Below are 17,901 nucleotides of genomic sequence, written 5' to 3'. Positions count from 1 at the left end.
TTATGCAAGGTTAGTGAAGCAGATCATGTTTAGATCCTTTTATAGCTGATGAACTTTAAATTCTTGCAAGCTGTGTGATTTGGATCTAGGTGTGTGAGTGATTCATTTGCATTCACTTTTATTTCCTTCCATACTTTCCTGCAAATGCGTGGTGCCTTTTATTTACAAAGAAAATGTACATCTAGCTTCCTGCACCTGTGTGGTTTCGTTTCAGCAAGATTGAAAGTTTCCTTCATTCATTGCAGCCAATCATTCTTATTTCTACAGGTCTATTATTCTTCTGCAAATAGTGTTTGGTTTTTAGTAAAGCACATTATAATATTCAAGTTCAGATTTAGATTTGATTAATGTCCATAAGCTTTCGCTAAAACACTGTCACATTATTTGGATTTGTAGCTGCACTTGTTGCTGGACTTAACACTGAATTTATTAAAAGGATTCCCTGAGTTAAAACGATTATTTGTATAAGGGTGCAAATCTAATTTATTCAATGAACAATCATCTCGGGAAAGAGCTCGCTGATGTTTCAGTCAAAGTAGTTTCCGAGTAAAACGATTTCTTATTTCAATAGAAATTTCCTTTGGCTGTGAAAGCACTTTTCATTTTCGAGCATGTGATTAGTTAATGATTCATTTTTCTTATAGAAGTTCACTTTACAGTGCTATTTTCACCTTGCATTTATTTTTCTAGTTAACACGCTTTTATTTCTTACAACCGATTTGGAAATCAAGTACAAGAATTATGGTTTCCTAGTACAGGAACCTCTGTTCTCGTACAAGAATTGACATTCCGAGTACATGAACAGAGTGCTCTAGTACAAAGGCTCAGAGCTCTTGTATAAAGGTTGAAATCTTTAGTGCAGGAACATTACATACTTCAAGTGCAGGAACATCGCTTTAGTACAGGAACATCGTTCTAGTGCAGGAGCGCTGTTGCGGTGCAAGAGCACTGTTGCAGTGCAAGAACGATGGTTCAGTGTAGGAAGGAAAATAATTAACAAGGACAAATATTCTTAACAGTTTAATTATTTCTTTGTCCTACGACTACACTGAACTCAGTCTTAGATATTTATCTTTCATTGATCAAGATTGATTTGAAGTTCCTTTCATCAAGTTTGTGATAAGTATTTTGCTTGAGTGAATCCAATTTCCACAACGGTGTGATGTCATTGTATTAACTAGCGCAGGTTGCTAAAGTCTTTCTCTGGCATTTCTAGTGTTGTGCCTCTAAGTTTACGAACTCCCTAATTGACAATTAAATGTTAGGTTGTTTATTACGCCCAACACATGGTAGCATAATATCATATGGTTAGTTCAACATGTGTTTTATTCAATGAATGTAGAGCAACAAATCATTATAATGCTAATGCCATTATGATTAAATTATTCTTTCTTTTAATTAAACTTATGTATAAATGATTCATTCTTTTAAATAAACTTATGCATATTAAAAAGGGTAAGTATATAGAGAGGCAATCACAAAGGGAACACTTAGAAGTTTTAAGGAGGATGATGAAACTTAAGAAATTACAACTTATGTGAACTAAGTCTTTTAAGTTATTGTATTAAGAGGAAGTTTTTTCTCTCTCACTTGAGGTTGTGCTAAGTCACAAAAATTGGTATCTTTTTATTTGATATTTTATTTTCCAAACTTTAGAATATCACTATTTTTTTTTTCAAAACAACAAATAGTTGCTTTATGTCCTTTAACTCACTAAAGTGACAAGGATGAGAAACATGATAAGGAAACAAAAATGTATATTAAAGATTTTCTTAATTTAAGATTAGTATTTGTTGTTCACGTCATTATTGAATATCTAAAGGTGTTGATAGACAATGAGACTACTTTCCTTAAATTTAAATAACGTGTGAATTTTTTTTTCAAAAATCTAGCATTGATATTATATTTCTCATTTGTCACTCTTAAAAAAGTTGCTTTCATTATTTGTAGAAACTATGTATCATTTTAAAAGTTTTATGAACCCTTAAGTTATAAATTCCTCATATCTCTTTGATTAAAACACTCCACTCTAAATTTAAGGTTGCTTGATTAGAACACTCCACTCTAAATTTAAAGTTGCTTGCATTATTGTACTTTAAGAGCAATCTTGAAGATTATCTTTATAATGAAAATAAAAATTTACTCCTATTTTTTATAATATTCAATTTTACATTTATTATCTTTCAATTATTTGTTTAGTAACATAGTTATAATTTTCAATATACTTAATGTTTAGACCCCTATCCAGATATTCAGTTATGCTATGTCTATCATTTCCCCTTTTTCCCCAGAAAACTTTTACAAAAAAGTCTGGGGTTCTTCCACACGTTTAGTGAATGGTACAAGTGTGAACTTTTCAATATTAAATACGATGTCTCATTTATAAGGACATTAACTGAGAGGGACAATTCCAAACGTAAACTCGTCGATATTGAATAAGATGACTCCTTTATAAGGCAATTAAGTGAGGTGGACAAAGAGATGGGTAATTAAGTTTCTCTTCGTCATTTCATTTGTTTAATATACAATCATTAACATTATGAAACTATTTAATTTGTTTAATATATAATGATTAATATTATAAAATTATTTAATTTATTTAAGGTACAATAATTAATATTATAAAAAAATACTAACACTATTATATGAATGAATGATATTTCAATATCTCTGAGATTAATAGTCTATGAGATTATTAGTTTCCTTGTTTTTCTTTTGCAATTTAATTTTTTTTTTATTCAAATTGATGATGAACTAATCCAACTTTCTAACATCCCCTTCACTAAAAAAACAATGCCAAGGAATTGATGTTAACATATTGCCATAACTGTCCTTGATGTCTCTGAAAGCATCACATTCCAAAATGAAGTGCTTTTCCGATTTGACTGCCCTAGAAGTGCAAAAAGTACACACACGTTCTTCCCAAGCTTCTTTAGGTCTCTTCCACCGTCCCGTTTCACACCGAAGTTGATGTGAGTTAGTTCTTAATTGAGAAATAAGAATCTTTGCTCTCCACAAAATGCTACCTCCAATGTACTCTTTTTGTTGGAGATCACAAGTGGGGTTGAATTCCTAAACATAATACTTCTTCTTTCTAACCAACTCTTTTCCCCATATACGCTTACAAAACTTTTCCATAATAAAATTCTTTAACTCCTTGCTATTTGTGGGACATGCATTGAGATAAATATTCCATTTTTGCATCCATTTGTTGTTTTGTCTCTTCCATGATTTCTTTCTTTCACTCATGCCTTTGTTGAATATAACTTTTAGTCATCTACCTACTCTCAATTGCTCAATTCTTTTTAGATACCTTATAAGATGCACCATAGTAATTGCTTCGATGGGAGCGACTCTTGTTTCGCTCAACATTATCTGATAATGAACCAAATTTTTTATTTTGAACTTGCTCATGATCAAGGGTTTTTGGATTTTCTCAATTTGTTTCCATTTTTAAACAAGGACGCTGCTAGCCCACACTTCACACCCATATAATATCACTGGACAAACTAGGAGTCCAAAAAGCACTTTTATGGTTTTCAAATCCCACAACTCTGCCTCCCTACATCTGTTTTGAAGTGCATATAATACTTTCCACCCTCCTAAAATTCTTTTCTTTCTACAATCTTCCGAATTAAACTTGTTGTTGAAATCCATCCCAAAATACTTGTATTAATTTACTTATTCAAAAATATTGTCTTCAAAAAATAACCTATACTAACTTTATTTCCTTTTATATTTGATCTTTTTATTTATTTAAATTTAAAATTCATTTTTAATATATACTAATATCTCCTCTCTAAAAACAATTCATGAAAAAAATAACTTATGCTAACTTTATTTCCTTTTATATTTGATCTTTTTATTTATATATTTAAATTTAAATTCATTTTTAATGTATGCTAATATCTCCTCTCTAAAAACATAAAATTCATGAAAATTGGAACTAAGAGTTTCTAACAAAAATACATCATCAAATTCCAATGAAACTAAAACAAAAAATGCTGTCCTGATACGCTGCGTCGGGAAGCATGCCAATCTCACTCAAAACCAAAATGCTGTCAACGTTGTGTCCGGAAGAATGCTATTCTCTGTCAAATCGAAGACTTCAATCAAACAAAAATGGAGAAAAAAGGTCTGTGTATTAATGTTGTGACATGATATTAGCATAAATTTATTAAATTTGAGTGTCCGGTACTTCCAAACCCGAAAGAAGGCAGTACGACAGCTCCCTGAAGAGAAGGTTCGGAGTAAAGAGTACAAGATAAAATAAACTCATTTAGGGTCAACTGTCAAAGAGATAGGAGGGGTATTAAGGCAAGGCACGGGCAATTGCCGCTACTCGTGCGAGGTGGGGCTACGTTACTAAATAGTGGCCATTCCCATGCCCGCCCGCACATCTGATTTATTACTATTCTGTGATTTATTACGCACAATCCTCATTTAATTGCCTCCGCCTCTGCCCCTGCCCGCGCAACCCCGCTCGCGCTCTCTGCACAGCACAAATATTTTCTTACAGGCATAACCTTCCTTCTTTCTGCGGCGGGAATTGCATTTTCCACTAGATTTAAGGTAGTCTGGAGTTCGACTCACTGCAGCTCTAAAAATATTTAGTGATTCGAATCGTTACCTTACAGGCCTGCAAATTCCGCGGAGCTCGAGGTCGAGCTTCTCGCAATAGGAATTCGTTTTTATTATTGCTGCATGTATTTGGAATGTCCTGGATTCTGTCGTGTATCGGTGTTCAGTGCGGTTTAAATTTGCTTCCAAAGCACGACAAAGCAGCATAGATACATACGAAGGAAGAAACGGAGGAGGAAGGAAGGGCCTCTTCCCAGAAACCTTTTTCCTTATACGATAATCATTCTAGCAGAATTCCATGTTAACGTAAATCTTACTAATATTTGGTGGCAGGCAGCTAAACGCAGAGTGTCACTTAAACTGTTGAGGTAAGCTTCTCTCTTTCTTTGAGCTAACTTTCTATATTTTAAAGAAAAATCTCAATAGAAGCGGCAGGGCTGCATATTTTCGTAGATTTCTTCCTTTCTGTTTCCAGAAAAATCTCTTTAAGAAGAGGCAAGCTGCATCCTTTTGTAGATTTCAAAAATATTAAAAATAAAACATCAGTAGAAGAGGCCGGGCTTGCTTCTGTCGTAGATTTCAAAAATACTTGGAAAAACCTCAATAAGAGGCAGGACTGCATCGTTGATGATACTGTTAATGTAGATCACCGTATACCAAATAATACCATGCCATGCCACGCTACTATGAATTTTATTTATGACTGCCGGTTGCTTGCAGAAGTGCTATTTTGCTGGAATTGGGATTTGGTGTCCATGGTACCACAGTCGGGGGCACCGGGGCCAATTGTAGCCCCGACTCCGACAGCCTGTCAGGTTAGGTGTGCTGGTTGTAGAGGAATACTAAACGTACCTGCTGGAATTACAGAGTTCGCGTGTCCAAACTGTAAGCTGCAACAGATGCTTCCTCCGGAGTTACGCCATCAGCAGCAGCAGCAGCAGGGGATTGCACAGGGGATCGATCCCTCCAAAATTCAACTTCCTTGCGCTCACTGTAAATCTTTACTGAATGTACCGCATGGGTTGGATAGATTTGTGTGTCCTCAATGTAAAGTGGAGCTGGCGGTCGATCTCACTAAGCTTCACAATTATCTGACTACGCTATCCAATGGAGGCTTCACAACTGCTGCATATATTTCCGGCCAACCTGAGGAGGTAAACGAGGTGAGTTAGTTTTCTTTCATTTTAGAACAAAACCCTAATTGCCAGTTCCTACTCGTGGTACAACGTTGAATTATTGGACTTATCCTCTAACCCCTCTATGCTTCTTTTATGTTAAACTGTGAAATCCCGGCACTATAGCGTTTCTGATTCCCACTCAATTGGTGGAAAGGTAGTGAGTAGAATTATGTTCCTTTCCAGCGAGATATATATAACCTTTCAGTCCATGTTGTATGCTAATGATACACACAGAATTTTAAATATCCTTCCAGCTTTCTATTAACAACCTGGAATTGCTTACTTGTCTGATGGTGGTAACTAGTGCTTGGGGTGAGAGTAATCCTTGACATCCTGAAGAACTTCCAACATTTACTGATAAATTTAGGATCGCAGTCACTTATGTAAATTTTGGAAGACGATACAATTGGAAAATTTGAACAACACCATGAGCTTTAGTTCAAAGAAGATGGCGAAGAATTGAGCATACTCTCTAAAACAATTGAACACCATATAAATGCTATAGTTACTGGTTTATTTTGGGCAGTCCTATGATGAAAGCCATGATAACGAATTCACATTTCTGGGCAGGAATTGGCAATGGTTGCAATAGGCTAGGGTTCCTTACGTTCTTACCTTTATTACTTGAGCATATTCCACATGACTACATGAAATCACACTTTGACTTTCACCATTCACCTCTCACGATATTATGGCAGTCGGTTTTGGCTTCCATGATGACACTTTTGCTGCCACATTGTTAGAACTTTTCACATATTCAATATCAAAATTAAATAGAGAATACTTACTGATTAAGGCCGATGTTCATGAAGTTCTTTGGAACAAGAAATATTACACGTAATTCATCTTCACCATAAACTTACTGCAATGTAGATGTGGGAATTTAGTAACGCTACAAAAGTATTCATTATTACAATTTCATGGTGCATCTGGTAAATCTCTTGAGATTGTTCACCAGATGGAGATATAACTAGTGCCTTTGCCAATCGAGTTCTAGTCGCTTTATGGGACCTCTAGGGTAGAGAACTGGGTTGGGGTACCTCATAGTCTGAATGTAATGATCTTCACCAAGGTAGATAACTTGGGTTTGGTTATCTTATTGTTTGAGCGTAAGAACCCAAGCAATAGGGATTGATTGTAAAAGCTCTAATGACTTCAAAGCAAAACAATTGTAGCCTGTTTAGCTAGCATCGACGTTAGACACTTTACTCAATAGTCCTTATTCATGTTTGTTGTTATATTTTTGCTTCTCTTGTAGAGAGCTTTGGACAAACCATAGTTTGCAAAATGCTGCTATTCATTTTCTTTCAAACCTCATCTTAGGCACAAAATTGAGTAGTTATTAAATCCAAACCATTTATATCTATAACTGATTGTAAATATCTATTTAGTTATAACTTATAAATATCATTACACAATTAGGAAATTGATCAAGGTACTATTTATGAAGTGAAATTGGTATATAGTGCAAAGCTTAGTAATGGATGTATCCAAGAATAACGTAGGTGTCATGTTTAGGTGATATCAAATAAAATATTTATCTACAAATGCTATCGTAATTTGTTTATAATATGTATGGTACAAAACAACATGGCATGCATATTTAATTGATTTATCTATTTCCAATTAGAATAGTCAAGGTACTCCACAAGTCAATCCATGAGACATTGAGCTCCTCATTTCTACTTTGATGTTTTATTACATTCTTGATATACTCTTTTTTATGCAAATTAGTTAGGTTTTGTTACACCTCATATTGTATGAGGTTCCACTTTGTGGTTTTCATCACATCGATAGAGATTTGTCACTGGTTCCTTGGAGATTTTCGACCAACTTGGGGGTTTCCTCATCATGGAGCCCCTTCATTTCTTGGCATTGGATCATTTGATGGAGGTCTTTGTTTGGGGAGTCTCACTTCTCCTAGCTTGGATGATCATGCTTGTTGGTTTGGTGGTCTTCTCACATGTGCTTGCTTTGTTGATCACCCCTTGGTTACATATTTGATGGTTATGGAGCATGCTATCTCATTATGTTGTGGTTTTGGTGTTCTTGTCTATCTTGGATATGTTACAACTTGTTCTCGGATGATGATATGTTGCACCTTGGTTGGGAGGGAGATGTTTCGTGGTGTTGGGGTTTCCTAGTGACTTTGGTGTGATGATGTTGTATTTTTGTGTCACTAGGAGAGGTGTTCTACATGATCCTATTGTGTTTGTTATTTTTGTAACATCGGATAGGTGTTCTAGTCTCGATTTGTGTCAGAGGTTGAGAACACGAGGTCTTCAAAACCTAAAAAAGGTTTCACGAGATAAGCTTATGAAACACCTTAATTAAATTAATCAACCATCATTTAAATTTTCCCTAAGTCTAACTTAGGAAAACTGGTTAATTAATAGGAATTAATTAAGGATAGGCGAGAATTCTATAGAAACTCACACGGATTGAGTTTGAGATGATCTTAGTCGTTGATGGGGATCTAATCATGGCTGTTGGTTAACTAACGATAGATTATATGAGCAGGACGATGGGGATGGAGATAAATACATTAAGAGTGCGAGTTCCTTGGTAGATCGAGCTATCCAGCTGCAAAGGTTGAGCAGGGAAGAAGAGTTCGAGCTAGAAGGGACGCGGAGGCAAGAGGGAGTAGAGGCAACAAGTTCATGTGGTTTTCCAGTGTTGGAGAGTTAGCAACAACAAGGTCGCATTATTCCTCAATGGCGCTGCACAGGCAGCTTCAGAGGGTAGTTCAATTTAGTTGCAACAAAGGTCGATTTAGGTGCTAGTGGTCAGAAGAAGTTCCAGGAGGCCAAGCGAGTCACCTCCAATGGGTGATTTGGGCAGAATGACAAGATCAGAGTAGTTCCACAGGTAGTGTGGGTAGAGCCTGTTAACTACCACATGTGGGTAGTATGCATAGGAGAATTTTTTTTTCTCCTAGATGGTCCTCAACTGACAGCAAATAGCCCCTTGTAGCTCCCATATAGCTCGATGTGCCATTTTCTTTGCCACTTGAGCTAGCCATGTGGTCCCTCGCCCATTTTTTACGAATGTATGTTTGAATTGGGCCTTCCGACCCTAAAGGTGTGACTTTTCATTGGTATAATTGAGTAATTTTCCTTACTTATCATGGGAACTTTTGGGCATAAATTGGTGGGGGGATTCGACAAAAAGTGTGGGCTAGGTCTGTACTCTTGTCTCCACTACTTGGTTTCATGGTTAACCTTGTATCCTAGTTCTGTGGGATCTCCTTTACTGGCCATTAGCTTTGGGGTTGGCACTATGTGGGAAATCTCGACTTTGGTTGCGTGGTCTTGTTCCCCGAAACCACCTACATCTCTCCCATTCCACTCATTTTAGCCTCATTCATCTATTTTCCCATCCGGGTCCACCTGTGTCCACTGGGTCCACATAGGGTTAGCCTCCCCCTTCCCTTGTCCTCACCTTAGGTCAGGCCTGGAATGATGCCCCGAAGGTTGATGCAGCTAACAAGAAAAGAAAAAGCATAATTTGGCCACTTATAACAAGAAATGACCACAAAATGAAAAAGATGGCCGAGACATAAATTTAGCGCGTGGGCAAAAGCCAAACATGAGCTCTACTCCTTATCCATGGCCATCATCCTGGTTCCAATGGGCCCTAGATGAGCCCCATCTATCATTAAGGAACCCATGATTGTACCAACCCTTCGTGGGCAATGAACTGGCCCACCTTAAGGGGGTATCCACTACTACATATTGCACATCATGCTCTCATCCCCTAGAGCCCTGAGCAATTATGAAGAAAAATCAATAAAAGGCAAAAGGCACATGAAGAAGGGTGGAAAAACAAAGGTCGGGGTAACTCATGTACCACGATTTGCTCCCTCCTACATTCACATACCATGGGCCTCCACCTAATAGGGTCCTTGGTTAATCCCCTATTGAGCTTGGAGACACTTTTACATGCCAAAGACCACTATGGAAGGGCATGCCACCATGAAGTGCCCCACTGATCCCCTGACTTGGAAACTTTATTACTTGAGTATTCTAATGATTTGTTGTATTGGAGGGCAAGGGGGTGCATTGGATCTTATGCAGGATTGCAGGTGGGTCTTCATTTAGGGCTTGGTCTCCCTATATGGGTCCTAACCCTATAGAGGGCCACATTGGCACTTGTAGGGTGAGCGTTGAGAGCCATGAGCCTCCACCATAGTAGATATTACTTAATGGATACCCAACATCGATCATTGATTGCTCATTTTCCATCTTTTTGGATGAGGATGATGCACCTGGTTCACCATGCCCAGTCGGCTCCACACTTGCACCATACACTTGGCAAATGTTCCAGGGTCTAGAGGATGTCTCATGTTGCAAAGTGAGGGCTTACATCACCATCCTAGCCCTTACATATGGTCTACAAGCATTTTTGATCCACTTGGAGACCCATGAGGATGTCTTTGTGCCCCCACACCCACTTGGGAGCACCACAGGTTCTTGCTTGGAAAACAAGGGGCCAACCCCTTGTCCACTACGTTAGGAGTCCATTTTTACATTATGGCACCCCTCGAACTTCGTTAGGCCTCCTCAAAGGCCAACGACTCACTTTATTGATCATTTGGCCCTCTTGAGAGGCTTATTCATGTATTATTGAGCTATTTGGTGGGCTTGTCACCAAAAGTATTGTTATTATGCACATTATTTTATTTTAGGGGCTCAATTAGGCCAATTTAGCTAAATCAAATTCATTAGAGAGTGTATAAATAGAAGTGAGATGATTCATTTTGATCATCATCACTTGGATTGGGTCATATTCTCATTTGGATGAATGGATGAATTTTGATGTTTGGATCTCTTTCATTTTGTCTTGGAGCTTCACTATTGGCATATGTTGATGATTGGATATACTCTTTCTTACATGTAAGTACTCTTTTAATGCTATACTTGTTATTTTCTTTGTCACATGCATGTTGTTGGGATTTTCGCTATACTAGGCTGAAATTTACTGCTTTTCTAATGTGAAATTGTGGAAATTTGATTTTTTATAGTGTTGCATCATGTCATGGGCCATGTATGAATGAGTGAATATTCCTAGAGATATTTTGTGTCAAAATTTTATCTTGATAAGTCATCAAATATTGCAAATCGAAGTATAAAAACTTTGAAGCAACTGTTCTCATGCCCTAATGCCATGTGAAGTTGTTTTTAAGGCCTCCTTGACTAAGTGAATCCATTCCAAATATTAAAATCTCCTTGACTCCATCTCTCCCAAAGGACAAGGCACTAATCCTCCATAGGTGATCACTCAAAAGCATATTTTTCTCACCTCTCTCTTCCTTTGTAGGCCTAGATTCCATAGGTGAGCGAGGGCATCGATTTCTTCACGATTCACCCATCCAAAAAGTTCGATCTCTTGTTCACTACTGCATGTTGTGTCTTCTAGAGGGTCTCCAAATTTGAAGCAATTCCGACGGTGGGATCTTGAGATATTTCAAGCCCTAGATCCGAAATCGATTCTTGCCCTTGGTTTCCCTTGGCTAGTGACCTCATTGGGATCATTGCATCAAAATTACCGAAAATTTCTCCTTTGATCCCCTTCTCCCCCTCAATTAGGTCAAGCACACCCCTGGTTGATCAATTCCATCCCCTTGACCTAATTTTGGGTCCACTTGGTCCCGTGTGGTCCCACAACCTATTGAAGTTAATTTCACAAAGACCACTTGGAAACCAAGTTTTCACAAGGATTTATAGGACTAGGTATCTTCCTTACAAGTCTTATCCTCAAATCCTAGCCATTGAAATCCCCTTGGCCCTTCCTAGGGAGCCTTATACCTTGCTTCCCAAGCAAGCAAACCATACAATTGAGTCTCTCTCGTGAATTGGCCTTAGGAATCACTCCTCATCCTTTCATTGACTAATTAATTCATCTAGTGATTCTCCTTATACGGGGTCTCCTCCCATTGGTGAAAGTCTATAAAGCGCTGGGAGACTTAGATGAGGTGGCAGTGGTCTATTGCTCCATTGTTGCCCTTAACCTAGCAGTTTCCCTTTAGGATCTCCTCCTAGGACCCCTGCTAGTATGAGCAGTAACAAAGCCTATGCAAAGGCAACACAAAGGTTGACGCAGCGGTTTCTAGTAGCCCAGTTGGGCCAGTTTTTGGAGCTGGGATTAGTGTCGGGTGCGACAAATTGTCTCATTGTTATTTTTGGCCAGATTGTTTTGCTGAGGATTGCTAGTTTGGGCATTCAGATATTGTACTCAGATTTTTTTACTGCATATAATAAAATAAAACATCTGCTGCATCGGTTTTCCTAGTTGGGTTTTTCCGGGGACTTTTGGCCAAAAGTATTGGTGTCCTTATTGTGTGTGCGCTTCTATTTTCTCAGTGTATAGTTTATTTTCCGCAACGTTTTTATTGTGAAGAAATTGCAGTGTGATTTATTCGTTATTTTGCTGTAACACAATAAACTGCATAATTAATTAGTTAGAAGAATAAATTTCAATCACTGCATTTCAAGGGAATTTTCACAGTGTTGATGTGTAAGGTTGGGGGGGGGGGTCATACTTGATGATTGAATGCTGTAGCGTTTCTTTAGCCCCCCTCTCTATTGATGTTGATGTGGTTAGGTGCTAAGTCACCGAGTTTGGTGAACCTGAAGCTTCAAGTTCAAAGTTCGCTTAACTTCAAGATGATTCAAACATATTCGTTCTTGTAAACGAAATTTTAAATAGAATTGAACATGGACTCAAAAATGAACTGATTAGGCAAATAAATGAATTGAATTACCATATTTATATATTTTCTATATCATATTTATTTTATTTTTGTTATTTATTTATATTGAATGATTTTTATTATATATATTTTAAAGATTTTAAATTTAAAAGTTGTCGAATCTAATGCAAAATTTTATGATCAAAATTTAGAATGTCGAACTTTTATTGAATTTTATGCTTGTCGAACTCGAACATGAACCCAAACCAAGTGACTAAGGTTAGATGATGTGTTGTGGTAGTGCATTTTGCCTTGGTGGTATTTTCTTAGGTGATATGACTTAAAATTTGTAACATGTGTTGTAACGAACAAAGTTCGTATACTTCGCAGAATATTCAAAATATTTGGAATATGTAAATATCCATTATAGGACAATAATATTTATATATTATTATATAATAATATTGAATGTACAAGAGGTATGATATGATATGGTTACAAATGAGGGCCCTGCCTATATACCAGACAAGGTGCCCCTTCATGAATATTCATATCTTGATGATGGGTCTTGATTTAGACTCGAAATGTTGACAAATAAAAATATGTATTGTGGAGCAATTTCCGATATCTTAGTTACAAGATGCTAACTATTTATTAATTATTAATTATATATTACGTTCATAACATTTGTTGGATACCACCTTTTCGAGTCAGTGTTTGCATACTGCCATCAGTGATCAAAACCCCTCTTTTATATCATATTAGGGTCCCATTTTGAAATTTTTGTCATTCCACCTAGGTCGTCATTTAAAAAATTTACTCACTGATGGTAGCCCTATGTCAAAAAGCCTACTCTCTCTCAAAAATTCAATATTTGCTGGCCCACCTTCATGTGTCTTATTGAGCATACATTGACTATAAAGGCTCATTTCATCATGCTTTGTGTCAGTCAAGTCCACCTAGAGTCTGCTCATCCAAGGTCCCATTAGGTCTTTAGGTTTCATTTTTCCAAGGTCCAATAAAACACCATTTCACTGCATAAGGCCAACAAAAGTATGAGAGTGAACAAAATAATATCCCTTTTTCAGTTAAAGAGGATTTGCAAGCATGTAACCATGGTTGCCAAAGTTCTAATTATGATTTCAAGTAAGAATTCCATTCTAGTTTGTAATTTTATTCCAAAAACAAACATGTAATTCTATTTTTTATATTTATGTAATTTTATGTCATTATATGTAATAAGTAACTTTTCCCAAGTTGTTAACTTAGTTCCAAAATGCTAAAGGACCAAAAGTCAAAGGTTAAAGTGTTTTCAATGTATATCAAAGTGATCAATTTGTCAAAGAAAAAGTCAAGTGTAAAGGTATAGTTTCCAAAGAGTAAAGTGAATGACAAAAGGAAGAAAGTGGGTCCCAAGGCCCAAATCATCAATTTCATGAAGTATAAAGGCTACCAAGACATCAAAAGCAAATTCATTTTCACTCTCAAAGGTCGAGCTCACACTCCCTTGGTTCAAAAAGTCGATTTTGCAGGTTCAAAGGCAAAAATTCTCTTGGCGTTGCGCTTAGGAGGAAGGCGATGCGCTTAGAAGGGAGGCATTGTGCTTAGAGCTACGGGCATTTTTTTAACACGACGCTATGCTTCTGGGTAAGGCGCTGCACTTTTGCCCAGTGAGCACCCAAACCACCAAAATGCCTCCAAATCCTCTCAAAATTTCAAGAAGGCCTTGTTTCCTCTTTTACCAAGTAAGTGACCCTATTTTCCACCTATCTGCACTCCTAAACAACATTTGTTTTTAGTGTTTTGATTCCTAAGCAAATATGGCCCTTGGGCAAGGGACAAAACCCTAAATTCATCCCTATCCCAAAATTTGCTGCCCATAGACCCTACAACACCTTCCTACATCACTATTAAACCCATCCCTATCCTTACACTATAATTTCCTAGTCCCTAAGCACTTTTCTCATAAAACCCTAAGACCTAGGTTTCCAAAATTCGTAGGCAGCCTCTACCATAAACTTGTAATTTAATTCTCATTCCCAACTCCCTTGACATTTTCACCTCCTATCACCTCCCACAGCGCCATAATCCACCACCTCATCTCCCCAAATTTTTATAGCCCTATCCCTATTCCCTAGACCTATTTCCACTTCCCATTCCCACCTACCTTATCCCTAGGGTCTCTTAACCAAACACTATGGAGGAAGACAGAGACTATGTGGAAGAGGAGGATATGCAAGAAGAAGAGGATAGAGCACATAGGAGGCCACACAGAGGAGGCATAATCCTAAGGCTGGAGCCCACTAACACAAATGAACTCATGGCTTCACCAATGGCAGTCTCATGTTTTCAGTATGTAGGTTGCCTTGATTTTTGCAAAATGATTGAAAGAGCTCAGCATCACCCTGTTTTGACCAAACTTTTTGCTTCAAACCTTAAAGATAATCAAGTGACCCTAGCAGGAGTGACTTTAACTTTGTCTACTTCCATCATTGCTGCTGCCATAGGGATTCCAAGCATAGGTGACAGGCGGTTTAAATCGAAAGATTTGGAGGATTAGTATTATGAACCATTCATCAAACCACTGTACAGAAATGAGAGGAGGAGGGTGTTCCCTTTCAGCTCCCTTCTTAATAGGTATGCCCCCATGATGAAAATCATCATGAAGTACTTCTCTTGTGAAGGAAGGTTCTCTAGGCTCTACACCTACCATATCAAATTGCTTATGCACTTCACAAGGGTCAAATTCCTCAATATCCCATACTATCTATTTAGAAGCATAGACAAAATGGCCTCCATTGTGTAGAAGAGAGATTATGACCACCAGATAAATAGCCTTTTCCATCACTCATTGATCAAGATCATTGTCCTTCATCACCTTGACCAGTTGCATATTTCATGGGACAATTTCATTACCAATGATATTTTCACTGCTCCACAAGCTCCACATGCTGAAGGTATGCCTTCTTCATCTCATCCCACTGATCATCATGTTGAAGCCATACCTCCTCCATCTCAGCCCACTACATCTATTCCTCCATCTGATCGGCCACCCTCCGCATCACTGCCATCATCACCATTTCATGATCATGCAGGGTCACCTAGCAGAGCTAAGGTCATCAGGCCTAAGAGCACAAATGTGAGCACATTGGCACATACTTATCAGAGAGGCCACAGGTAGGTGTTTGCCCCACAAATTGTGGGAGGGGCCTTGCCTTCTTCATCAACAAAACAGGTACACAAAGGTAAAGAAAAGATGACAGAGGTAAAGATCCAGTAGTAGGAGGAGGACCTCCATGAGACAGAACAAGATTTTGAGCTTATTGATCCAAGTGAGCAGGATGACTATGAGGATTTTAGCATAGTCATCAAGGAGAAGGATGCCCAAATTAGAGAGCTTCAGACTAACTTAGAGAGAGCTAAGTTTGTCATTTCTTTTCTTGAGCAGGAAAACAAGGAGCTAAAGACCAAAAATTTGATCAATGAGGTGAAACTCATCAAGGCTCAAAGAGAAGCTAATAAAGCAAAGGTCATGCTTGATGAAGCATATGGGAAGTATGGTGATTTTGATGAGGAAGAAGACCAAATGCCAAGACAGAGGCCCAGGACTAGAGGTTTGAAAAGAGCTTCAGAACTAGAGAGGCAAAAAGAGGCTAAACTTGCCAATAAACTCACTTTGAATGAGCAGTTTGCCACCATGACTGATAAGTACTGGGAATATTGGTTTGAAAGGGTAAATAAGCATCTTGAGAAGTTCTTGAAGAAGTCAAAGAGGGGCAATCACTTACAAAGAAAGATGGCCAAATATTTCTTCAAGAAAAATCAAATTGCAAGGTCCAAGCTCCAAAAGGTCAAAACAAGACTTGAAACCCTAGCCAAGCAAAAGGAGGAAGACAAGCTTGAAATCCTTGTTGAGGCATCACTCATGGCCTATCACACCTCATCAGCATTCCACAGGTCAAATTTGGAAGAATTTTGAGCAATTTTGGAAAATATTGGAGTTTTTTGCATTTTGGCAATTTTTGCACCAATCACACTGCCAAAAGCTCAATGCTTTTCCTAGAGACCTCTAAATGCAAAATGGCCACAACCATTGGATTCAGAAGGCCAAATACAGTTAGGAAAACCACTTTGCTTAGCCTTTTTGGGTCCGCTGGGCAGTCAAAAGGTCAAAAAAACCCCAAAAAATCATGTTTCTGCCCTATTTTGGAGGCTCACGCTGCACTTTTGACCAGTCTTGGGAGAATCAATTTTTGGAGGGTCAAAACTTGACCATTTTGGAAACTAAAGGTAGATCTGGAACTAGATAGGATAGGCTTTTCAATGAGCTATCCTGGGCTCAATTTGGACACTGGGAACCCCCTCAAAAGTTGCGCTGAAGTTGGCGTTGCACTTAGGATAGTGGCACTGCGCTTTTGACACAAATTTTCCGAGTTTCTTCATTTTGTAAATTTTCTCAGTTTTGACAGTTTCACCTTGACAAATCATGTTTTTACCAGAGTAATTGATGGATTCAAATGTAATAATGATATTTTTACTGTTACCTAGGGTAAATACATTAGGTGAAAACTCTTTTTGTGTTGTAATGGATCTATTTCCAAAAAGTGAGGGATGAGTCTCTTTGACCACCCTACACTCTAGTTATCAGTTTAGTTTTTGGTGAAACTGCTCCTCCTTTCATGGATTCGACCTCTGAGGTTGGGAGGAGTTTGTTTCATGTACTTTTTCAATCATTCTACAGGTTGGACTCTATTGGATGTTGTACTGGTGTTTCAGACTTTGGTATGGAATATATTGGATTTTGGTGGGATTCCTGTGGCATGGTATTTTGATATTGTTTCTTCTTCAGTTACATGTGTGTGAATGTTTTGTATTTTCCATGATCCATTTCACTTTTAAATATGTTTGATTTTCAAGGTGTGATAAGCAGAATACATCTTCTATGCTCTGTTTTGGGAAAATCATCATAATTTGTTTCATTTATTTAGTTTTAAAAAAATTCATGATTTTCATGCTCTTTGTAGCACCTCATCAGTGTAAACCATTTCATCAATATGCTACAAAGTGTAGAAGTACTTGCCTACCTTGCCTAATCAAATGTCTGTAATTCTGATTTTCTTTTGCCCTGACCTAGTTCACTCTCTGACCTAATTCATTCATCCAGTGACTGCCCCAATCAAATCAAATCAAAACCCCGAGCTACTATATCTTGCCTAAAAACCTAATCCATCCAACCCTTTTGGGTTGTGATCCTTTAGAGAGAGCCCTCTCCAGCTTGGTCGGGCTAGCTACCAAGTCAAAAGATTGGTTTGTGGTTACCTCAGCTGGACTCTTCCTCAGCGTTGGGGATTTGGAGGAGTGATAACACCACCTAGGTGACACATGCTTGACGATGCTATTATCCTCATTAATGTACAAATAACACTTGTGGGAGCGCACCCCCTACAGTGG

The 17,901-nt window shown here is 37.9% G+C and overlaps 1 protein-coding gene across 2 annotated transcripts in view; it reads left to right on the top strand.

Moving 5' to 3' along the window:
• The first annotated feature begins 4,103 nt into the window (after positions 1–4,103).
• Positions 4,104–17,901, top strand: part of EMB1135 (RING/FYVE/PHD zinc finger superfamily protein) — a 418,560-nt gene continuing 404,762 nt past the window's right edge. The window contains exons 1-2 of one of the 2 annotated variants that reach the window (XR_016247843.1): positions 4,104–4,949; positions 5,302–5,744. Coding sequence is in view for 1 of the 2 variants with exons in the window: in XM_089378057.1 (XP_089234183.1) it covers positions 5,337–5,744 (408 nt within the window). In the remaining variant the exon portion in view is untranslated. The remainder of the gene's footprint in view (positions 4,950–5,301; positions 5,745–17,901) is intronic. The other variant, XM_089378057.1, reaches the window with a different exon arrangement.

Source organism: Pinus tabuliformis, chromosome J (genome assembly GCF_031772625.1).
Source record: "Pinus tabuliformis cultivar Carrire ecotype Pingquan chromosome J, CPIR1, whole genome shotgun sequence".
NCBI classification, from domain to species: Eukaryota; Viridiplantae; Streptophyta; class Pinopsida; order Pinales; family Pinaceae; genus Pinus; species Pinus tabuliformis.
This window is presented reverse-complemented; position numbering and strand designations above follow the sequence as displayed.